The 21,614-nt window shown below is 40.0% G+C and overlaps 1 protein-coding gene across 3 annotated transcripts in view; it reads left to right on the plus strand.

The window, feature by feature from the left end:
* Positions 1 to 21,614, plus strand: part of COL4A3 (collagen type IV alpha 3 chain) — a 120,652-nt gene that overhangs the window by 92,229 nt on the left and 6,809 nt on the right. For all 3 annotated transcript variants that reach the window (XM_070422270.1, XM_070422269.1, XM_070422271.1), the window contains exons 33-48: positions 501 to 590; positions 898 to 1,032; positions 2,601 to 2,699; positions 3,644 to 3,733; positions 4,063 to 4,202; positions 6,362 to 6,488; positions 7,603 to 7,683; positions 8,063 to 8,161; positions 8,433 to 8,480; positions 11,010 to 11,195; positions 11,692 to 11,822; positions 14,472 to 14,544; positions 16,446 to 16,517; positions 16,605 to 16,730; positions 17,581 to 17,679; positions 20,451 to 20,663. In XM_070422270.1, coding sequence (XP_070278371.1) covers positions 501 to 590; positions 898 to 1,032; positions 2,601 to 2,699; positions 3,644 to 3,733; positions 4,063 to 4,202; positions 6,362 to 6,488; positions 7,603 to 7,683; positions 8,063 to 8,161; positions 8,433 to 8,480; positions 11,010 to 11,195; positions 11,692 to 11,822; positions 14,472 to 14,544; positions 16,446 to 16,517; positions 16,605 to 16,730; positions 17,581 to 17,679; positions 20,451 to 20,663 — 1,809 coding nt within the window. The remainder of the gene's footprint in view (positions 1 to 500; positions 591 to 897; positions 1,033 to 2,600; positions 2,700 to 3,643; positions 3,734 to 4,062; positions 4,203 to 6,361; positions 6,489 to 7,602; positions 7,684 to 8,062; positions 8,162 to 8,432; positions 8,481 to 11,009; positions 11,196 to 11,691; positions 11,823 to 14,471; positions 14,545 to 16,445; positions 16,518 to 16,604; positions 16,731 to 17,580; positions 17,680 to 20,450; positions 20,664 to 21,614) is intronic.

Consider the following 21,614-nt stretch of genomic DNA (forward strand, 5'->3'; position numbering starts at 1 on the left):
GGCATGTAACCTCACTGGCCTTTCCTCTAGAGAAGAGCATAGGTAACAACTTAATCTGCAAGTTATCCTTTCATTCATGTGATTGAGCTGTTATCACATGCCAGCACTGTTCTAGGCCCTAGGGACATATCAATGGACAAGTTCCACCTCTGACAGTGAGTGAGACAATAATAAATACATTAGTTATAAGTTCAACTCTAGACAACAGGTATGAAGAAAATAAAATGAGCTATTGGTCTTGGATGGGGAGGAGGAATAGTCCAAAACATAAACATATTCTGTTCTTATCCACAAGTGTGATCTGCTACCAATGACTTCCACATACATGATGTAATAAGAGACTGGTTACTGACCCATCTCCTAGACAATTATGGTTATTTTCTTATTTACAGAAACCATTCCTTCAGCTCCCACTTTCTCCTTCTAAGTATAATTTATTTTGTGGAGAAAGCACTTGCTTTTCTCATTCTGAATATGCTTTGTGTTACTTGTTTCGACAGGTGAAAGAGGAACCATTGGGATGATGGGCTACCCGGGCAACATTGGCCTTCCGGGGCCTCCTGGGACCCCAGGCTCTCCAGGACAGAAGGGTGAGTGATGGAAGAGCTTTCCAGTTATCAGGCGGAAGCAACATAAGTTATGTTTTATTCTCTGAGGGGAAACTAGTTCTGAGGAAACCATGTATTTGATTTTGCTGTTTCCTGTTTTCCTTTTTCCCATTTGAACGGGATCATTTTTTTCCCTACAGGCTGTTTTAGGAAACTGTTTATGAAGGTCTCAGCACTGTCAAGTGTTTTGGCTTGTTTGTTTTGTTTTATGGTAAGCACTGTTAACTTTTGCATCCTTATGAACGACTTAAAGAATTAAGGAACTGCTGTGGTTACTCCTGTCTTACAGGTAGCTTTGGAATCCCAGGAGCAAAGGGTGAGAGAGGACCCCCAGGAGCCACAGGGGAGAAAGGAGCTAAAGGACTTCCTGGGCCTTCTCAAATATCTCACTTAAAGGGGGACAAAGGAGAACCAGGCCTCAAAGGTACAGACTGCCTTACATTTAGAACCAGAACATCAGAGCTGATTCTAAAACTGAGAATTATCCAGGCAAACCCTTCCAGTTGGCAATTGAGAACCCTTCCAGTTGGCAATTGAGGGCCAGTGTTTAGTGTCCTGTCCACAGTCCCATAGCCAGTTGGTGGCCCAAGCCTGAACTAGAACTGGGTCTCATGTGCCTTGCACAATAATATGTTGCCTCTTTAATGCAGAAATCTTTATTTCTAAGTCCACTCTGCATTTTGGTCAGCTGTTTTTAAATTTTCCCTAGTCAGTTTTTAAACCATAAGTCTCAAAACCCCTATTTGCCAAGTAAGTTGAAAAATAAACCCTTAGGAAGTTCCACATAAAAACCTTCCCTGCCTGAAATAGAAACCTCCACCCCACATTCCACTAGATTCCATCAGCCGTCAGGATTAATTTTTCTCATTTGCATCCCAAAATTGCTTCTCATGCTCAAAATCCTTTGGTGGAGAGTGTTTTATCCATTTTAAGAAAGCCTGCCTTATGGTCTCCTTGACCAATTTTAATCCCAAGTAATTTTAGAAAAAAAGAGAATTGCTGGGTAAAATGAAATATTTGCAAATTAAGCTTTCATAGCAGGGAACAATAAAGAAAAATGTACATCTTCATTTGCAAAACCATATTGTGTTGAGTAATTTTGAGAAGTGGGATTGTAGTCAACAAATATTTTTATGCTTATAACATAAGGATATATAGTCCAAGTAAAGATTTGCTTAACAAATTCTGCACAGGGTGCTATAGGCCTCTCTAATTTAAATACAACCCATTTTTAAAATCTTAATTTCTCAAAGACTCAAAGGCATCCACTGCAAATGGATGAGGTATTGAGGGTGCAGGTAAGCACCACTGTGGCCCTCTCCTAAAGGAGTCTGCAGGGGAGACGCAGGTGTGTGTATGAAAAAGCAGTGAGTAATATTTTTGATCTGGAAAATAGTGTGATCAAAGCCGTGTTCTACAAAACCAGGACAGTGTTGTGGGAAGTTTATGAGCTCTCCCGCCTGTGGAACTTGGTTCAAGTCCCATCACTACTACTGATGGACAGGGCGCCTCTAGCTTAGTCCGTTGACTTCTTAGGCCAGTTTTCTCATCTCTGTACTCTATCTGGGGAGGCTTGAGGATAGACTGAGATTGCCTGCAGATTAAATAAGATAAATAAAAGAGAATAGTGTCTTTCATATGCTAATTAGTTAATACACCATAGTTATAATAAATGGACTGAGAATGGGATAGTGTAGATACAAACATGATCCTCTGGCATCACTAAGATAAAGCAAGAAAAAGTTATATTTAGGCCACTAATTCTTATAATGTTTGTTAATTGCTGGTTTTGTTTGAGAGCTAACTCATGCCAGCTACTGTGCAAATATTCTCATTTAATCCTGTTTTTAAAAAGAGATAAGTCCACATTGGCCCATTCTCTTAATAAATATCCTATATCCTATTATAACAATATCACATCAATGTTAATCAGGATGTGGATAACTCTGATAAAATTCTAACCTGTATTTTTAATACATTGTTTCACTTTAGGGTTTACAGGACAGCCGGGTGAGAAAGGAAACAGAGGCATTCCCGGATTACCAGGGTTAGAAGGACTTAAAGGGCCACCTGGACCACCAGGACCATTAGGTATAGTGGACTTGCTAATAGAAATATCAGGCTTTAAGTTTCCCTAAATCTAAATGTAACAAAAATGTGTTTCTAGACTTTCTGGTATGAATGTGAATCCTGCTCTAATAGTCTTCTAACAGAAATTTGCTTCTAAATTAAACCAAAATGAAGGTGTGTATAGTTAGCCTGTATTAACTAAAAAATATTAATATGCACAAAGTTCCATTTTTGTACTAAAAATGTTATTTTGAAACTACTAATATGTATTGTAAACTTTAATTTATCACAATATTACATATCATAGAAGAAAACCAGATAATGCTTTAGAGGTTTTCAAATTTGCCTCTTTCTTTTTTAATCAGGTTATTGAGTTTGCAAACTAATTTTTTGAACAATTAAAGTAGACACCTTAGCCCTAACCAGTTTGGTTCAGTGGATAGAGCGTCGGCCTGTGGACTCAAGTGTCCCAGGTTCGATTCCGGTCAAGGGCATGTACCTTGGTTGTAGGCACATCCCCAGTAGGGGGTGTGCAGGAGGCAGCTGATCAATGTTTCTCTCTCATTGATGTTTCTAGCCCTCTATCCCTCTCCCTTCCTCTCTGTAAAAAATCAATAAAATATTTTAAAAAAATAAAGTAGCCACCTTATTCTCTGTGATCCCATCAAAATATATTACCTGGCAATAAATGTTCAGTGTAGAAATCTATTACTTCCCTGCATTGGTCCTAGGATGATCTTGATATTCAAAATCAAAGCCTGCTGACAAGAACCTAACTTTCTCTAAGTTTACGTGTCTGGGTCCTCAGTCCCCTCCTTATATGAAGGCAAAAAGGCAGCTAGCAAGTACTTAAACCAACTGGCCTGGCTGCTCTGGATACATAAATTCATGCAGGCAACCAATATTTATTGAGCAGCTTGTGTCCAGGAATATGCAGGGCACGTGACTGTTTATTTGTTCTCAAGGCCCCAGAGGAGATCCTGGAAGCAATGGGAATCCTGGAGAACCAGGCCCCCGTGGAGTGCCAGGAAGCATGGGGAACATGGGGTTCCCAGGTAATGTATAAGATCCTGCTATGAGCCTACAAGCTTATGATAGATCCCAGTTCTAGATTTTTTGTTGTTTTGATTTCCCATTTCTTAGAAAGTTGGTGTAATACAACTAGATTTACTTTCAGACAAATGCACTATGTGCAACTAGAACACTAGTGAGAACAAAATAATATTTACATTGTGTAAAAATAATCCATTATGACTACCTGGTATATTAGTGATACCGAAAAGTCAACTTCCTAAAAGAAAGGTGGTTTGTGCAAAGGCTGGAAGTAGAACACTTCAAGATCCCTGTATTTACCTCTTTTATCTGATTTCTTTCCTAATTTCAGGGTCCAAAGGAAAGAGAGGAACTTTGGGACTCCCAGGTCTCCCTGGAAAAACAGGCTTCCCAGGTATTCATGGTCTCCAAGGAGATAAGGGAGAGCCAGGTTATTCAGAAGGCACAAGGCCAGGACCACCAGGACCCAAGGTATATGGGCCAGTGAAGTACTTACATTTTGGTGGTGGGGTGAGTCCCTTTAAATACCAACAACTATTGGATTCAATGTGAGCAGAGAACATTTTAAATATTATTATATTTTCAGGTAGGCATTTGGGTTCTCTTTAATCCTGTCTTCACAACTGAAGATGCCTATTACACAGCTGTCAACTTCTTAATGTATTCCTCTCAGTTTCAACTCTCAAGGAATTTCTCATAATTGTCCCTGCAATTTCAGTGTGCTGCCGAAAGGAGGCAGTGATCAGTGACTCACAAAATCTGCCAGGGCAGTGTTTGTTTTCTGTGACACAAAGTAGCCAGTCTCTGCTTGTGGACTCACCTCACACAGACTTATAAAAATAAATTTCCAAACCTTATAATAAAAAACATTTGACTTATTAAACTGTAATAAAAGATATAAAGTAAAATAACTTTAGAGCATCATCAAAAAGCAGACAAAATCCTAAGATACATACTTGTATTTTAATTGTTTTAGAACTATACTTTCATTCCATTACACAGAATTGTATCTTGTCTCAATACTCTCAGCGCTTGTGCTGTTAACTAGAGGTTGAAGCCCTTGCTAGCATGTTGTACCAAGTAACAACCAAACATTTCACCAAACATTTCCATGGGGCTCAGCTGGGTTTTTTAGGTCCATTTCCTTCCAATCTTTCTGTGTGTACTTAACAATAAAAGCCAGAGCTAGATCACTAGAGAATGGTTAACATGAATTCCCATAAGCAGGGGTTTTAACATGGATTTCCATGCATCTATGGAACCTGAAGAAGTCTACTAATCTCCTGAAATTGAATGTAAAATGAATGCAAATTTTTGTAGGGGAGAGTCTACATTTTTATCAGACTTTCAAAAGTATATGACTCTCAAATATATAAAACTTGTTGCTTAGGGGGCCTTTTCCCTGACAATTTTGAGCCAATAAAATATTACCTTTCCTAAAGATTTCCACCAATCATGTTCTCCAGTGGTAATTACTAAAACAACATAAAAGAAAATGTTTAGAAGCCACACAGACCCAAGAAAGCAACCCTTTATTACTTGGAGCACAAATAAATTTCCTTTGCCCTTGATTTTTAGATTAGGTCCTCAGAAAACCAGGGAGACACCGTTTCCACTGAGATATTTTCTCAGTGAGGAATTGTCTTATACTTGATTCACATTCAATTAATTGTTTCACTTAGATTTAGGGTTTTCATAGGTAACCACAGAAGAGATGTTCAGAACTATGCATTGAACAAAAAAATGGGCTCATTTTATCAGACTGGCAAATCATAGTAACAGAGTAGTATATTTTAATCAATTACTATGGAGATTTTGTAAGTAACCACCAAATCCATACGTGTTGATTTATCATAAAATTGAAGTACAGATGTAATGAAGATTTTGCTTTCTTTTACATATGATTGACATGCACTTATCGGCATGCATAACATCTGTAGAACATATATTCATTTGGTCTAACTATTTCTTTCCTACTCCTGAGTTAATCATCACAAGTTGAAATTATACCTTTGTGTGATTATTTCCTATCTCCCCACTGGTCTCTAAAGCTCCATGAAGCAGGGACTGTATATATCACACATGTGTATATGTTATTATATTCCTGGTGAGAGCCAGCTTTGTAGGTGTGTGACCCATGTAGTCACAGAGGTTGGGTGCTAAGAAGGACAGCAACACTTGGTTCAATGCTTTGATGTCACTGTCTTGAATTACTTTACCATTTTGTAAAAGGGAACTGAATATTCATTTTGGGATGGGCCCCACAAAACATGTAGCCCCCTTTTCCAAACACCTGTCACAGTACTAGCACACAGCAGATACTCAGTATGAATTGCTAACTAACTAGCTAAATAATATTCCTATATAGTAAAAGCGTAGTATGCAAATTGTCCCCTCAACCGGGAGTTCATCTAGGAGTTTGACCAGGGGGCAGGGCCGGCTGGCAGCTGGGGGAAGGGAGGGAGTACCCGGCCAGCAGCAGCTAGGGACCCTACCAGTGCACGAATTTCATGCACTGGGCCTCTAGTGTTAATAATAATAAATAAATGCAAACAAATATAGTTTATACTTCATTCTCATCACATACCCTGCTTATATGAGAATTTTAAAGGTGTTTGACTGAATTTAAGGGAGAACCAGGATTGCCAGGTGTCGTGGGAATGAAAGGAGAAAGAGGGCCACCTGGGCCACCTGGATATTCAGGGCCTGCTGGACCTGACGGAGACCCTGGACATCCTGGAAGTCCCGGCCACCCAGGTGAGCATGGGCTTTACTCTGAGAGCAGAAGGCATGGCTCTCACTGCCTAGAGTCGTCTCTGTAGACAGAAAGCTATTTAGGTTTTGCATTATAATTGCTTTTATTCAACTTTGATCTTCAAATTCTAAGACACTAAGGAGTAGAAGATTAATCAAGAGAAGCCTTATTTGCCGATGAGCCAGTTTGGTGGACTGAGATCTAAAAAGCTGCTCCCGTAAACAAAACTTCTGAGGTGCTCCCCAAAATTTCTGAGGAGCTCAGCCTAAAGACATGAAATGTTAGTTCATTGTCCAATCTTATGATGGTTGTATCAGTTTTCTAGGTTTCCCATAACAAACAACAGATGGAAATTTATTTTCTCACAATTCTGTAGGCTAGAAGTTTGAGATCAAGGTATCGGCAAGTTTGATTTCTTCTGAAGCCTTTCTCCTTGAATCATAGAGGGCCACCTTCCCCCGTGTCTGTCCTCTGTGTCTGTGTCCAAATAGCCTCTCCTTATAAAGACACCAGTCATGTTGGAATAGAGCCCACCCTACTGACCTCATCTTAATCTAACCGCTTCTTTAAAGACCCTGTCTCCAAGTAGAGTGATATTCTGAAATATTGAGGGTTAGGACTCTAACATATAAATTAGGAAGCAACACAATTCAACCCATAACACTGTTGTGGTTTCATTTTTCTGACATGTTTCAAGGTCAAACTTTGGCTTTCGTTTTTATTTGCTTATAATTCAGGTTTCAGTTTTTGTTTTGCTTTACTACAATCAACTGCTAAGCTACTGGGTTGCAGCCGCAGGTCTTACTTACAGATACCATTTAAATTATCATTTCAAACACTAAAAGGTGCCATAGATTTGCTGTTAATTCTCAATTAAAGCAATAAGTCAGGTATCAAGTGGCCCACATGATTGCTGTATGCACACCCTTCAAAGTGATTCAACACATTGCTGTGCTTCTCTAGGGAAGCAGCACCCAAGAAAAAGCCTGAGGTGACGGGTACAAGTCACCTGAACACCAGTGTGAGCACAGTTGACTGTAAGAACCGACCATTTCAGCCAATGTAACCATTTATCTTTCGGTATTTTTTGTCCTTTCCCTCTCTCTCCATTTATAGGAAAGCCGGGTCCTGATGGTGACATGGGGTCGAAAGGAATGAAAGGCTTCCCTGGATTTCCAGGAACAAAAGGCCCTCCAGGTTCCTTTTCTACTTTGTCTATTGTCTATCGCCCTTTCCTGAGGGAAGCGTGTTCCCCAAGTTTGAACTCTCTGCTCAGCTGTAGCCCTGAGCCACGACTGCTCTTTAGAAGGTAGCCTCCAGTTACTCAGTCCTCAGACAGAAATGCAGAAGAGTGAGGCTAGCTATTTCTACCTAATTCAAAGGTCTGCCAACCTAGACATTCCAAAGTGATAATCCCCAGGATTGTATTAGTCTGTTCATAGCTTTCATTGTGAAGTTAGCTGCACAGAACTACAGTTCTGCAAAATAAACACTTTTACCAGAATTACACACATCTGGCACATTAGACCATTGATAGGAAGGAAGTTCTCTCTTTGAATGACTTTTTTTTTTTCAGGCCCTCCAGGATTCCCAGGAAACCCTGGACCAATGGGTATGAGAGGAGACCAAGGATGCGATGGGATTCCTGGTCCACCAGGAGAAAAGGGAGATACGGGTACAACTTGCTCATTATCTTAGATCCACTAGTTTTATTTTGCATGAAGTAATTAGTGACACTAATTATTAATTAGTAGTTAATAATTAGTAACCCTTCACTGCTCTAGAGATTCTTTTCTGACAGAACAATCTTTAACATGTTCTGGGTGTGTGATCATTTAAACTTCCTTTTATTGCCAAGGTTAAATTGACCTAGTAGAATGAATCATATCTACATAATGAAATCAACCACATGTAAAATATTAATATGCCAAAATTACCTCTTTCAGGTTTGCTGGGGGCACTTCCAGGCCCAAAAGGGAAACGTGGTGTTCAAGGTGAGCAGTTCTTCCTTCTTGGCCCGGTGACTCACAGGTTCAAGGACAGAATCCAATGCAATATACTTGATCTATAAAATAAAAACATATGGAATTAAAGGAGTCCCAGTGGTAAAATAGGATGTTTCTATTCTTCATATTCAAGTAAAAATGCTTCATTATTACCATTACCACAAAATGAATGAATTAGAAACTGTGATCCAATTTCAGAATTTCCTGCTATGGAAGTCTTTAAAAATAAAAAGGCTTCTTATCTATTTGCTTTGTTGTTGACAGCATGTTTTAAAGGCATCATTTCCTAAAAGGAGAAGGTGAAATTGGTGGCTTCTCAATGAGCATCCCTCCCAGCTCTTCTTAGATGCAGGAATAACGCCAACCCTTTCTGACCTTATCATCTTCACAGCTCTGATTCCAACCCCTAGAGCCAGCTTGTGGGTGGCGCTACTCTTGATAAATTCTGTTAACATCTCAGACCTGGCAATTTACTGAGCATATCATTCAAAGCACACACAAGTTTTTCTTTTTTTTATAAATATATTCTATTGATATTTTACAGGGAGGAAGGGAGAGGGATAGAGAGTTAGAAACATCGATCAGTTGCTTCCTGCACACTCCCTAATGGGGATGTGCCTGCAACCAAGGTACATGCCCTTGACTGGTATCGAACCTGGGACCCTTGAGTTCGCAGGCCGACGCTCTATCCACTGAGCCAAACCGGTCAGGGCACAAGTTTTTCATTGGACAACTGTAGTTCTGAATTTCTCATGCCAGTGTTTCATAAAATAAGCAGCTTAAGTTTTCCCATTTTGTAAAGAAACCTGCCAGAAGAAACATTAGCTTACTTGTATCTTTTATTGACCCTTCTCAGCCATGGGTCCTGTGGATTTGAGAATTTTATTAGCAAAGACACCTAAACCCTGGTTATTAATACTCACAAGAACAAGCAAGAAGTAGTTTGATGCTACTGAGAAACTCAGAGTGGCAGGAACTTCCTCTTGACCTACCAGCTCAACTGTGAACATAGACAAAAGCTGCCCCTTCCTATTTGTTTCTGGATGATGTGATCATCTTTGCGGATGAGTTCAATATCCCCACGTTCTCGCACACACTTCCCTCCCCCATGAGCAAAAAGCTTTCCCAGTCTAGGTCACAGACGAGTTTTAGAATTATGTCCAAAAGGAGAGTTTCTGTTCATTTTTCCTGGGCTAAATTCCCAATTTAACCATTTGGAATGAGAAATCTTTAGCATTTCTTTGGAAATAAAATTTGATATAAAATGACCACATCTTAAGCTTTAAAAAAGCGTCAAAAATAACAAATAGCCTAATTGTGTAAGTAAATGATTATGCACCTCAATCCCCCTAGGATAACTAAATATGGAGAAGAGTTCCTTGAAACGTGGAAGGTCTGAATCCTTTTCATTAGTTTATTCTCTCAAATCCTAAAAAGAAACCATGTCATAAAACAAGGAAGAATTTGAATGGAATTGGAACATATAACCCAAGACAGCAATTTGGTGCCTCAGACCATTGCCAGACTGTTGTACAAATACAGTATTTCACGGCTTAGAGTGAGCTGAAATCATCTAAACACCTTAAAAGCATAAATTATGGGCATCCAAAAGCTAAAGAACATGATAGACAAAAGGCTAGATAGTCAATATTCATCCATTTTGTTTCCATCCTCACTTTAAGTCCTCCCCGCATAATAGCTTCCCAAGGCCTTCCTGTGCCAGCAGCCTCATCCCCACTTTGTCTTCTTGCCATCATATCTGTCTCCTATTTTTATGCCACTTACTGTTTCTATAATAATACAAAGATGGGATAGAGGGGGGAGTTTATTTTAAACTTATACAGCATTTTCCATTCGTGAATGTCAATGTACAAGTTCTTGAAGGTTATTGAAAAATATTATTATTTAGTAGTGACCTTTGGGGGTCTTCCTTGGTAAATCCAAAGCTCCTGCCACATCCATCCCTTGCAGAGTAGAGTTTGCCGTATGGGGGAGGAGTAACCAGAGGACAGAGCCGGGATTACAGCTTTGTTGTTCCTTTGCCCGGACTGAGCTGGGTGACACCTCCAATGCACACATCATTGCCATGAAATTTTAGCTTTGTGAGCTCTACTGAGTTTTCAGTGATTAAATAATGTCATTTTAATGAAAGTTCACCAGATAATGACAACCATGGCTTACATTTACAGAACACTTTAGACCTTACACCATGCTTTTCCATCTCACTTTTCCATGTATTACCTCACTGGGTCCTTGAAGACCTGAGCTAGGTCAGATCCTACCTTCACTTTAAAAATAAGAATATGACAAAGTGAGTGAAGTGCCTTTGCCAAGATCAAATGGCTAATCAAAGGCAGAACTGACTTGAGACCTGCATTTCTTCTACCAGCTTATTTTTATTATATATATGTATATATACATATATATATAATCTTAACACATTGTTAGAGATAACCACAAACGATAACTCCCAGTATAGGGGCATTACGGAAACTTATAAAGCCTTTCCCTTTGCAGGAGCGAAAGGAGACAGAGGAGCCCCAGGCTTGCCCGGCCTTCCCGGCAGGAAAGGGACAGTGGGAGACGTTGGGCCTCGAGGACCCCCGGGAGTGCCAGGATTCCCAGGGCCACCAGGTTTCCCTGGTGCGATCATCCCTGGCCAAAAGGGAAACCGAGGTCCACCAGGCCCAAGAGGAAATCCAGGTAGAGGGTCTACTTTTAAAGAAGATAAAAGAATGAAAATAATGTTTAACATCAGAAGCTTTCAACTCCCCCTCGTGTGACCTTACTGCTTCTTTTCCCTCTGGTCTTCTCCACCTTCCCATACCCACCGGTTTTCACACAGAGTGCCCGAAAGCTGTTGGTATTGTTGAGGCAGATGGTCTGTAAAATTGGTAAATGCCAAATTAGCCTAAAAGACAGAGATGCATCCATTCACCAGTGACTCCTGCTCTGTGTCAGGTACGGAGCTGGAGAAGATCCTGCTCTCACAGACCTGCACCGGGGAGAAACCGTTCTTGCCTTGTGCTTCACTGGCGTTATCTCATTCTGTCTTGACCACAATCCCATCACCCTCCCAAAGGGGACACTGTTCAGGGTAATGGTCAGGAACAGGGTTTGCACTCTCTTCCAAAGAATCGCCGACAGAACCTGCCGAGCTCCCCGGCATGCAGTACTGATAGGCTCTTTCTGAATTCAGGTGAGCCTGGTCCCCCTGGACCTCCGGGGAGTCACATCAAAGGCATAAAGGGAGACAAGGGACTTATGGGCGAGCCAGGCCCAAGAGGCCCACCTGGAACCATAGGAGACACAGGGCCACCGGGTCCTCCCGTAAGTGTGGAAAATCATTTTAACTTCTTGTATTCTTCCAAACCAATTGCCAGGATCAGAGGCAGAGGCAACAAAATGTTCCCATCTGTCATGCTTCTGTGCAGTGCACCCAGGAGAAGCAGAGTCCAGAGGTTCAGAGAACCAGAGTCGTAAGCATTAGATTTGGCTTCTAAGAGGCCCCTAAAGTGTGGTCCATGTGGGACCCTTCTCTGTGTCACCCCTGACCTTTTCTTGTTTCAATTCTGAACAATTCCAGTTATGGAAGCTTCAAAAAACATCTGGGGGTTTGAGATCGCTCTAGAAGACATGATTTGTCTCCGTTAATATGCTTTTTAAGTTATGTGTGCTACCCCTAAATGTATATTTTCTTCCCATGACATACACTGCAGTGTTTGTAAATACCTGCCATTTCCTTACAAATACAAGGGTGGGCAAAAGTAGGTTAGTAATAATAATAGTAATAATAATAATAATAAATACAATAATTAATAAGTAAATAATACAAGAATAAACTTTCACATACTCACAACTGTAAACCTACTTTTGCCCACTCCTATATTATCTCCCCCCAATAAATACCTGTTTGTGTTGCTTTTTTTTTCAAATTCAGTTTAACTTTTCATCAACCCTGCCTCTATTGACATATCCTAGTTTGTCAACATCTCCCTTAAAAATGCAGGCCCTGGACAAAGAATATCCAGGAGTGAGAACTCAGTCGTGCCTAGAGGAGGGAAGAGTCTCACTACCCTGACATCCCCACTTTGTATCACAACCTAAAATCCACTCAGGCTGCTTGGCTGCCACGTCCCCATCTTGTCCCCACACATTGAGCTTACAGTCAATGAAAGGCCATGTGCCTTTCCCCCGTGAACTGCTACTGAGTTTTCTCCATTAGTTCTTGTCCTGCATGTTTAGTTGAGACTTAAATGTGGGACTTTCACATTTACCTTTCTTAGATGTCATTTTTTTAAAAAATATATTTTATTGACTTTTTACAGAGAGGAAGGGAGAGGGATAGAGAGTTAGAAACATCGATGAGAGAGAGAAACATCGATCAGCTGCCTCCTGCACACTCGCTACTGGGTATGTGCATGCACCCAAGGTACGTGCCCTTGACTGGAATCGAACCTGGGACCCTTCAGTCCACAGGCTGACGCTCTATCCACTGAGCCAAACCGGTTAGGGCTTAGATGTCATTTTGTTCATTTAGGCTCATCTCCCAGCCTATTACTATCTCTCGACTCAGCCTCTCACTCAGCACCTCAGCCCTCTTCCTAGCTTTCTGATTCCTCTGTTTACATCAAATTCTTGGAGACTGATGAGGAATCAGAGTTCTGTCATAGATGTTCTGGGTCAGGAATCGTGCTGCTCTCTTAAGATCTCTTGGTATTTGGTTTCCAAAATCTACCCTTTTAAAACCTTTTTTTTTATTTGAAAAGTGAGATATTTACCCTTCTTCAGTCTGAGTATCCTCGTGTTCTTCATGATTCTTTGAAAGTGGCAAACACTGACCCTATGATCACATCAAAAGTTCTCCCCAGGACACTAGGATGCGGAAAGTCTGGTTTGGAAATGTGATCTCTCTTAAACCTTCTGTGGTTCCATGATCTAGGCTTCCACACTGGCACTCGAAAGGTAATTCTTCTTGATGGATGTTTAAACTGGCGGGCTGCCTTTACCAGCTTTCTCCTTGCCTGGAAGAGCTCACTCCCCACCAAGCCTGGGCCTGGCACCGGGCCCTCCTCCCTGGTTATCTCTGCCAGACCTCAGAAGCCTGGGAGTCCTGGATCAGATGGTTCTGTTTGCTCTCCCTCCTTTTTTTAACCTCACACTGCCTTATCCAAGCAATAGGACTGCTTCTTCATTTTGTCTTCTTGCTCCAATGACAGTTGGCTCACAGGGCAGTCTTGTTGTTCTTGGCATTTTTCATGTCCACTGTTTTCAAGTAATCACATGCTGTCTCATTCACATGAACCTTGTAGAGTAGATTTAACATACATTCTGACATATGGCTCTTTTTGGAAGCCCTATTCCCCCCTCCCCTCCTATGTCTTTGCTTGGGCATCTCATGGCTGCAAGAGCAATTCGTGTAAAGCCTCATTTGTAGGGAGCATCTCTTCCCGGGCAGATCATTGCATCCTTGTCCAAAGTGCATGTCAGAACTGCCCTAACCACGCCTTCATGCGCCCATCTTTGGACACTGTTTCTACCACTCTGACCAATTTATAGCTCTGCTGGCTTAGTTAGAATGACGATGGGTGCTACAGTTCAACAGCTTGTCTTCACAAGAATTACAAATACAAATTATCATTTTTATTCTAGCAGTCTGGTGCCTGCTCTTCCTATCCAATTGGATCCAATAGTCACACAGCATTCATGAGTATCGGAGGTTATGTTTGTCTTGGGCTTAAGGTTACCTTTTATTTCTTTTTTTAAGTTATTATTATTGCAAACAATAGTCTTAAGGAGATATGTAGGTGGCAGAGGAATTATAGGAGGTGAAACAGTGATTGCAAAGTTAAAATGATGTCTCTTAACCTCAGCTTATTCTTACCTATCATATTCTATTCTATTTACATCCCATTTTCTTTTAATGTTGTGATTTTTAGAATTTGTCTGTGGTTCTGCTCTCTTTTATTTGAAATATAGGGAGCCCCCGGTACTCCAGGTCTGCCAGGGCCCAGAGGTGACCCTGGGTTCCAAGGATTTCCAGGCATGAAAGGTACTGTTTTGTGCACTGCTCTCTGGGTGCAAATACAATGACTGAGATTCACAGTGTAGGTCACACACATGTTTACTGAACTCCCACAGTCATCCCAGACAGTTAGGAATTAATAAAAAAGACCTCAGTGTTAGTGAAGAAGAGGACTTAAAAATTAAAACCATACCTTACAGGTGGAAACTATAGGAAAACTAAACAGAAACAGTTTAAAGTGGTTACCTTTTTTTTAAAAAATATATTTTATTGATTTTTTACAGAAAGGAAGAGATAGGGATAGAGAGCCAGAAACATCGATGAGAGAGAAACATCGATCAGCTGCCTCCTGTACACCCCCTACAGGGGATGTGCCAGCAACCAAGGTACATGCCCTTGACTGGAATCGAACCCGGGACCCTTTAGTCCGTAGGCCGATGCTCTATCCACTGAGCCAAACCAGTTAGGGCTAAAGTGGTTACCTTTGAGTGTACTGATGTGTGAGGGTTGGGGGCTGGGGACCTACATTAATAGCAATAGCATTGCTTGGGTTATTTCTTTTACTTTGTGCATGTGTTACAAGTTTAAAAGCTGAAAATCTAAAAGAATATTCATCAAACTGTTTATTAGTCGGGGAGCAATTATATGTAGGTTTTAGCATTTTTTTATGGAGCACGTGTATTATCTTTTTAATCAGAAAAAAAAAACACCTATACTTTGGGGATTTTTAAGTTTAAAATGTTCATCCCCAGAAATATAAGCTTCAGGTTTTAGAAATTCTCCAATCTTCCATAAGGGTGCTGTCACCTTAAATAAGTTTTTGACTATGGGATTTGTTGTCTTCGCTGGCTAAATCCCGTTATTATTTTGTGTATAGCAGGGACTCTATTATAGACTGTAAGATGCTACACTTAAATAATAAGTGTAGCCAAAGTGAATACAGCCACATTATCACAAAGGAAGACTTTTTCCAAGACTAAGAAGTTCAAAGAGAGCCTTGTTCATGTTTTCAATCACTGACTCCACAAGGAGCACATTAGCTAAGAATAAGTCAAAGCAAGTGATTCTGATGAGTCTCATTAGACATTGGGTGGGTGACTACTGGCAGGCAGCCTGGAAACATGTGTGCCACCTGTCACTTTCCCAGTCTCACAACAGGAGTATCTAAGGATTGAAAAATTACATAAAGGCCTCACTAAAGAAACATTCTGGGGAGATATTTAGAGGTATTTAGAGGGGAGATTCATAAAATCCAGTTCTCTTATTAAATATAAGGTATCCCAATAAATGTATACACACACTTTGAATAATTATAAAAGCAGTGTTTATTAAAATACATCTCATTTTCAAAACTGAGCTATCAGCTGTTAAAGTGTGTATGGTCCATGAAACATTTAATCACCCTCATATTTCAGAATAAGACCATCTATCATCTGGCACTACTGAGTTTACACTTTCTTTATTTAGAAATAGGATTCAATGTCACTTTGTATTTTACCTTAAATATTACATTGAATTGCTTTCTGAACTTAGTGAACTCTTAGAAACTCCCCCCACCCCTTCAATGCTAAAATACAAAATCTTAGTGCTTACTTATAGAATATACTTTTCAATAGATATTAAACATTGGGTCCAAATGAAATGCCAAAACCCATGTGAATATCATTGTTGCAGGCTGTCACAGAGCTATAACTTCCAGTCACAATTTCCAGTATCTAGCTAGGAAACCCACTGTTCTAAGAGGAATCACACATGCATATGAACCTAACCAATGGACACAGACAACAGGGGAGTGAGGGAATGAGTGGGGGGCGATGGGGAGATAAGGACACATATGTAATACCTTAATCAATAAAAAATAAATTTTTAAAAATTAAATTTAAAAAAAGAGGAATCACATTCCCCAACCCCTCTCCCTTTGTTTTAAGGAGAGAAGGGTAATCCAGGATTTCCAGGAGAGATTGGACCTCCAGGGCCACCTGGGCCAAAAGGGCCACAAGGTAAATATTACTGCCTTAGTATTGCTCTCCATGAAGAAAGGGTAGCTCATCAATAAAGCCATCATCTTCTTATGTTCATGTCAATAGGTGCACGTGGAGACCCTGGCACAGTTAAGATCATCTCCCTTCCAGGAAGTCCAGGGCCACCGGGCCGAGCTGGGGGACCAGGGATGCCAGGAGAACCTGGGCCACCAGGGCCACCGGGAATCCCAGGTGTGGGACTGGAAGCATTGACTTGGATCACTAGGAAGTAGTTGAAGTAGCAAACGGTGCTTCACAGGAAATGTTACACACTGTAGTGATTTTTATAATCGGTTTCAAATTTGAGCTCATGTTAGTCTTGACCAGCAAGTACAAAGCCTTTTGAGTCTATTGAAAGCTGTTGTGCATGGTGTAAACTTGAGTAAGTACACTCTAGGGCACTTAGGGATGTTGTTTTTAAATTAAGGTAAAAGTATTCTGTCTTCTCTGACAACTGTTAGTCTTAGAGCTCTATTTCTGATTGCCTGAATAAACCTGACTTCTATGTATTGGTACGTTTCTAATGCTTTGTACAGCACTTGGAAAAGTAGTAAATACAAATGTAAGGTTAATCTTATGAAAGCTTTTCAAAATACTAGTATTAGTGTATGAAAATTGAACTAACCCCTTTATATAGGTTCAGCATATTGTGATAGTCTCCTGAATGGAATTACGTTCTAAGTTTGCTTGAAACACCTGGGAGATGACATATTACTTTGATCAATACAAGGGCATAGTGAGTTCTGGAACAGCATAAATCAAAATGGCAGCAGTTTTAAAATGCTGAATTTCATAAACTCCTAGTTCATTTCTAAGGGGCCTTTTTTCCTGGGAACAAGGGTGTAACCAATTGGATGACCAACTGTCCCAGTTTACACAAGGCTTAGCTTCTGCTCAGCTTGCAGCACTTATACTGCTGAAACTGGGACGTCCCAGGTAAACTGGATGGCAGACCACCCTACCTTTTATCCTATATGAACTATTCAATACGATGTTGGTTTTTTGTTTTGTTTTTTTTTTGTTGTTGTTGTTTTATGCGTAGGACCCTGTGGGCCAAGAGGTAAACCAGGCAAGGATGGAAAACCTGGAACTCCTGGACCAACTGGAGAAAAAGGCAGCAAAGGTTCTAAAGGAGAGCAAGGTAAATGGCTGGCTTATTGCCTTCGCTGGAGAGCTCTTTCAATAGACAGAGAAGTCTTCTTTGAATATGTGACCACAATAATAATCTAGATCTTTCAGTGTGTGCTGTTCAAATTAGACTAAAAACCAGCAGCAAAACACTCATTTGGGAGATGAAAATCAAGAGTTACTGGAATACACCACGTTCCCTACCTCCTAACTAGACAAATACACACCAAATTAGTTTGAGGACATTTAGTCCTCATGAAGCACTAATTCCATTTTCATAAAGGCCAGTGCTGTTTTTAATTTATAGGAGTACTTAGTTAATAATATCTACTTATGGGAGTGTTATACAAGAAGAGAAATATTATCTTGATATAAATAGAAGAGCAACTCGGTATTCTTACTTAAGAAAGCCATGTGTTAACTATGCCATTCTTGACTACAACTCAATAACTTGAGGTGGGGGCGGGGGAGCCTCTTAAATATTTAAGTCTGAACGTAAACTATATCTTCACCTGGGTCAAAATCTGCCTTCTGCAAAAGTTTCTAAAGCACCTCCTACAAACTACCTAGATGTCCAAATCTTATATTTTAGGATTGCTGACTTTGTTAAAATAAGAAAAAATTCTAAATGGGATTTTCCAATTATATGCCCAGATCTATTATAATAAGGCTATAAAGACTGGATATTTAAATCTTTAAAAATTCGAATATGCTAATGTTAACTGTATCAATTCCATAATGACTCATAATTTAGTATTATCATGAGTGTACATTAGAGCACTATTTATTTGACTTCAAATGTGTTTTTTAAATTGGTAAAAAAAAAAGTCTTACTAATAATTCTATTAGTTAAAAAAAGTTTACTGACCAAGTTAGTTCTTTCAGAATGGAACCACAGCAAGAGCAAAGGTACTCCAGTACAGATTGTACTGAGAATGATTAGCAAGTAGACTGGTGGTTCCCAACATGGGACACACACCCCACAGGGGGGCAATTTGAGAATGAGTTATTAACAGTGAATTTTTGGCATTTCTTATGGTTCCAGGGGCCTTATATGTTTATACAGTATATAAATATATACTGTGACATATTTATGCATTTCAGTTCTCTATGTTTTGAAACTTTATTTGCTATTTTTTCATATCACTTCATATTACTATTCTTTTTTAACAATTTCTTAGAGATTTCTTCCTCAGTATTTCAACTGTCCTTTCTTTTTTCTCTTTCATGGATGCCATATTCTTTGGAAGCTTGTTTAGACCAAGTTGATGGCCTTTTAGGCTTCCTCCACGTGAATAATTATTCACTTTTTGAATAGTAAGAATTATATGTCACAGGGGGGAGGGGCATCAGGATTTTAGAGATGCTTAGGTGGGCATGGCCAAAAAAAGGTTGGGAACCACTGAAGCAGACATAGTTGGTCCTAATGCTACCAAAGACCTCCTAAGAATGAGGAAGGGATCTAAGAGTCAAACAGCATTGGTCTAAACTGAAAGCCTTGGACTTTCGTGGAAATGCAGAATATCCTCGGATCATGCTGATTTGCATAATCACTCACTTGAGTTTCTTGTCATGCTTAGCTAATCACTTCACAATTCCTGTGCAGAAACCTGAAGGGATCTTCTGCTTGGAGCCAGGGATAGCCCCCTGCAAAAGAGGGTAGATGCTAGGAACAGTGAAGATACCTTCTCTATCTGACATATTTAAAACAATGGCAACCTAACTTTTCAAGACAACTTTTAAGAATTTGGATATGGCCTATTTTTTAATTTCAAAGACTGACCCATGGACTCCGAAGATAGAAATGAGGAGACTGAAAAAAATATATAATATTGGGACTTTACCAAATCCTTGTGAAAAGGATTGACTTATAATTAGGACTAAACTAGGACACTGCCTGACTCCATGGCCTGGTTGTTTATGGGGAACAATACCTCCCTTGCCTCACTAGGCCCAAAATCCAAGTGTCTGCTGGCTCTGCATGTCCTTAGAATTCTAAAGAACCATCACTCAGATCAGGTTGGAGTGGAGGGTCAGGGTGCAGTGGCAGCAGAAATGGATCAGGGGAGCTGGGGGTGGCTAGCCTCTGCCAGTTTCATAAATAGTGGGTATTTGATGAAGAAAGGGAGAACAGGAGGAATGAGAAAAATGGTAGTGACAAAGGTGTATTAATTAGCTTACTCAAATGCAGAGGAGATTTACAAAGTAAAAAAAGTATTCTTGTTTTAATTCATATAAACTCTTATCACAGAAGAAAAAGTCTTGTTTTTACTTGCCTTACTAATTGATCAAAAACATTCTTGAAGTTTGCACCTTTGAAAGGAACTGTCAATGTTTTCCATGTTTACTGAATTTATGAAAAAATCTATGTAATTTATCTTCTTGAATAGATTTTCAAAGCATAGATATTTGACTTCTTATTTCCATTGTAGGATACACTGATTTATGCATAGAAGATGTACATAAGACCTACCAGAGGCAGACCACTGTGTTAGGCACCACAGGGAAATACAAAGCAGAAGACCTGATCTCAGAACACCCATAAGATATACACATGCATTGTATTTGTAACATGCAATGTATGTACATTATGCAGTATCTGTAACAGGCATTGTGTGACATTATTCAGCATTTAGTAATATTGTTTGACCATTTTATAAGCCACTATTCTGTGGCTCCTTTCTATATTTGGGGCTTATCAGATATACACAAACATTTAAATTAGTACTTCGGAATAAGTTTGAGGTTATTTGTGTTGCAACATGTATAATGTGTTTCTTGAAGGACCACCTGGATTCGATGGACGGCCAGGTTTGAAGGGGATACCTGGTGACATCGGACAACCTGCAACCGGGACAACGATGAGAGGCTTTATTTTCACCCGCCATAGTCAGACCACAGCAATTCCTTCTTGTCCAGAAGGAACGGAGCCACTATATAGTGGGTTCTCTCTTCTTTTCATACAAGGAAATGAACAAGCTTATGGACAAGACCTGGGTAATGTCCCAGTCCAAGTTCCCACTCACTGTTCCAAATACAGATTGTAAATTTTTATGGTATGTGGTGCTTCGCTCTGAAGTACCTTGGGTATGTTACAGTACTTTTTAAAAAGAGTAAACAAAACATAGGCCTAATATCTAATGTTTATTCTAGAATGTAAAGCTTTTTAATTGTAGTTGAGATCCATTATTATTAGTTTCAGGTATACAATGTAGTGAGATTTCATATTTATACACCTTACAAAGTGATCACCACAAAGTCCATTATCTGTCATCACAGTTATTGATATTGACTGTATTCCGTATGCTGTACTTTACATCCTGTGACTTATTCATGTTTGTACTTCTTAATCCCCTTCACCTTTTTGCCCATACCACCACCACCCAAACCTCTGGCAACAATTAGTTTTTCTGTACCTGAGTTGATTTGTTTTGTTCATTTGTTTAGTTTTGTAGATTCCATACATAAAGTATTTGTCTTTCTCTGATTTATTTCACTTATCCATATTGTCCAAAGGGCAAGATTTCATTCTTTCTCATGGCTAATATTCTGGCATGTGTGTGTGAACATCTATTTCTTCTTTATTCATCTATTGATGAACATCTAGGTTGCTCCCATATCTTGGCTATTGTAAATAATGCTGCAGTGAACATGGGGATACATATATCCTTTTGAATTAGTGTTTCATTTTCTTCAGATAAGCACCCAGGGGGTGTGGCAGGGCAGGGGCCTCTTTGGACGAGTACTAACCTGGGTGGGTCCTCAGGGAAACGCCAGGGTGGGGTGAATAGTGTTCGAGAGGTTAATGGAGTGTGTCAGAAATGGCACCTGCTAGGTTAAAGAAAGGGGAGAGGGGAATGGCGCCTGCCAGCACCTCTGACTCAGGAGAAAGTTCTAACAGATTCCTGTTGCTCCAGCACACGCCCTGAACTAGTTTAATGTATCACC

Source organism: Myotis yumanensis, unplaced genomic scaffold, assembly GCF_028538775.1.
Source record: "Myotis yumanensis isolate MYYU_CA2020_CCGP unplaced genomic scaffold, mMyoYum1.0.hap1 SCAF_8, whole genome shotgun sequence".
Classification (NCBI taxonomy): domain Eukaryota; kingdom Metazoa; phylum Chordata; class Mammalia; order Chiroptera; family Vespertilionidae; genus Myotis; species Myotis yumanensis.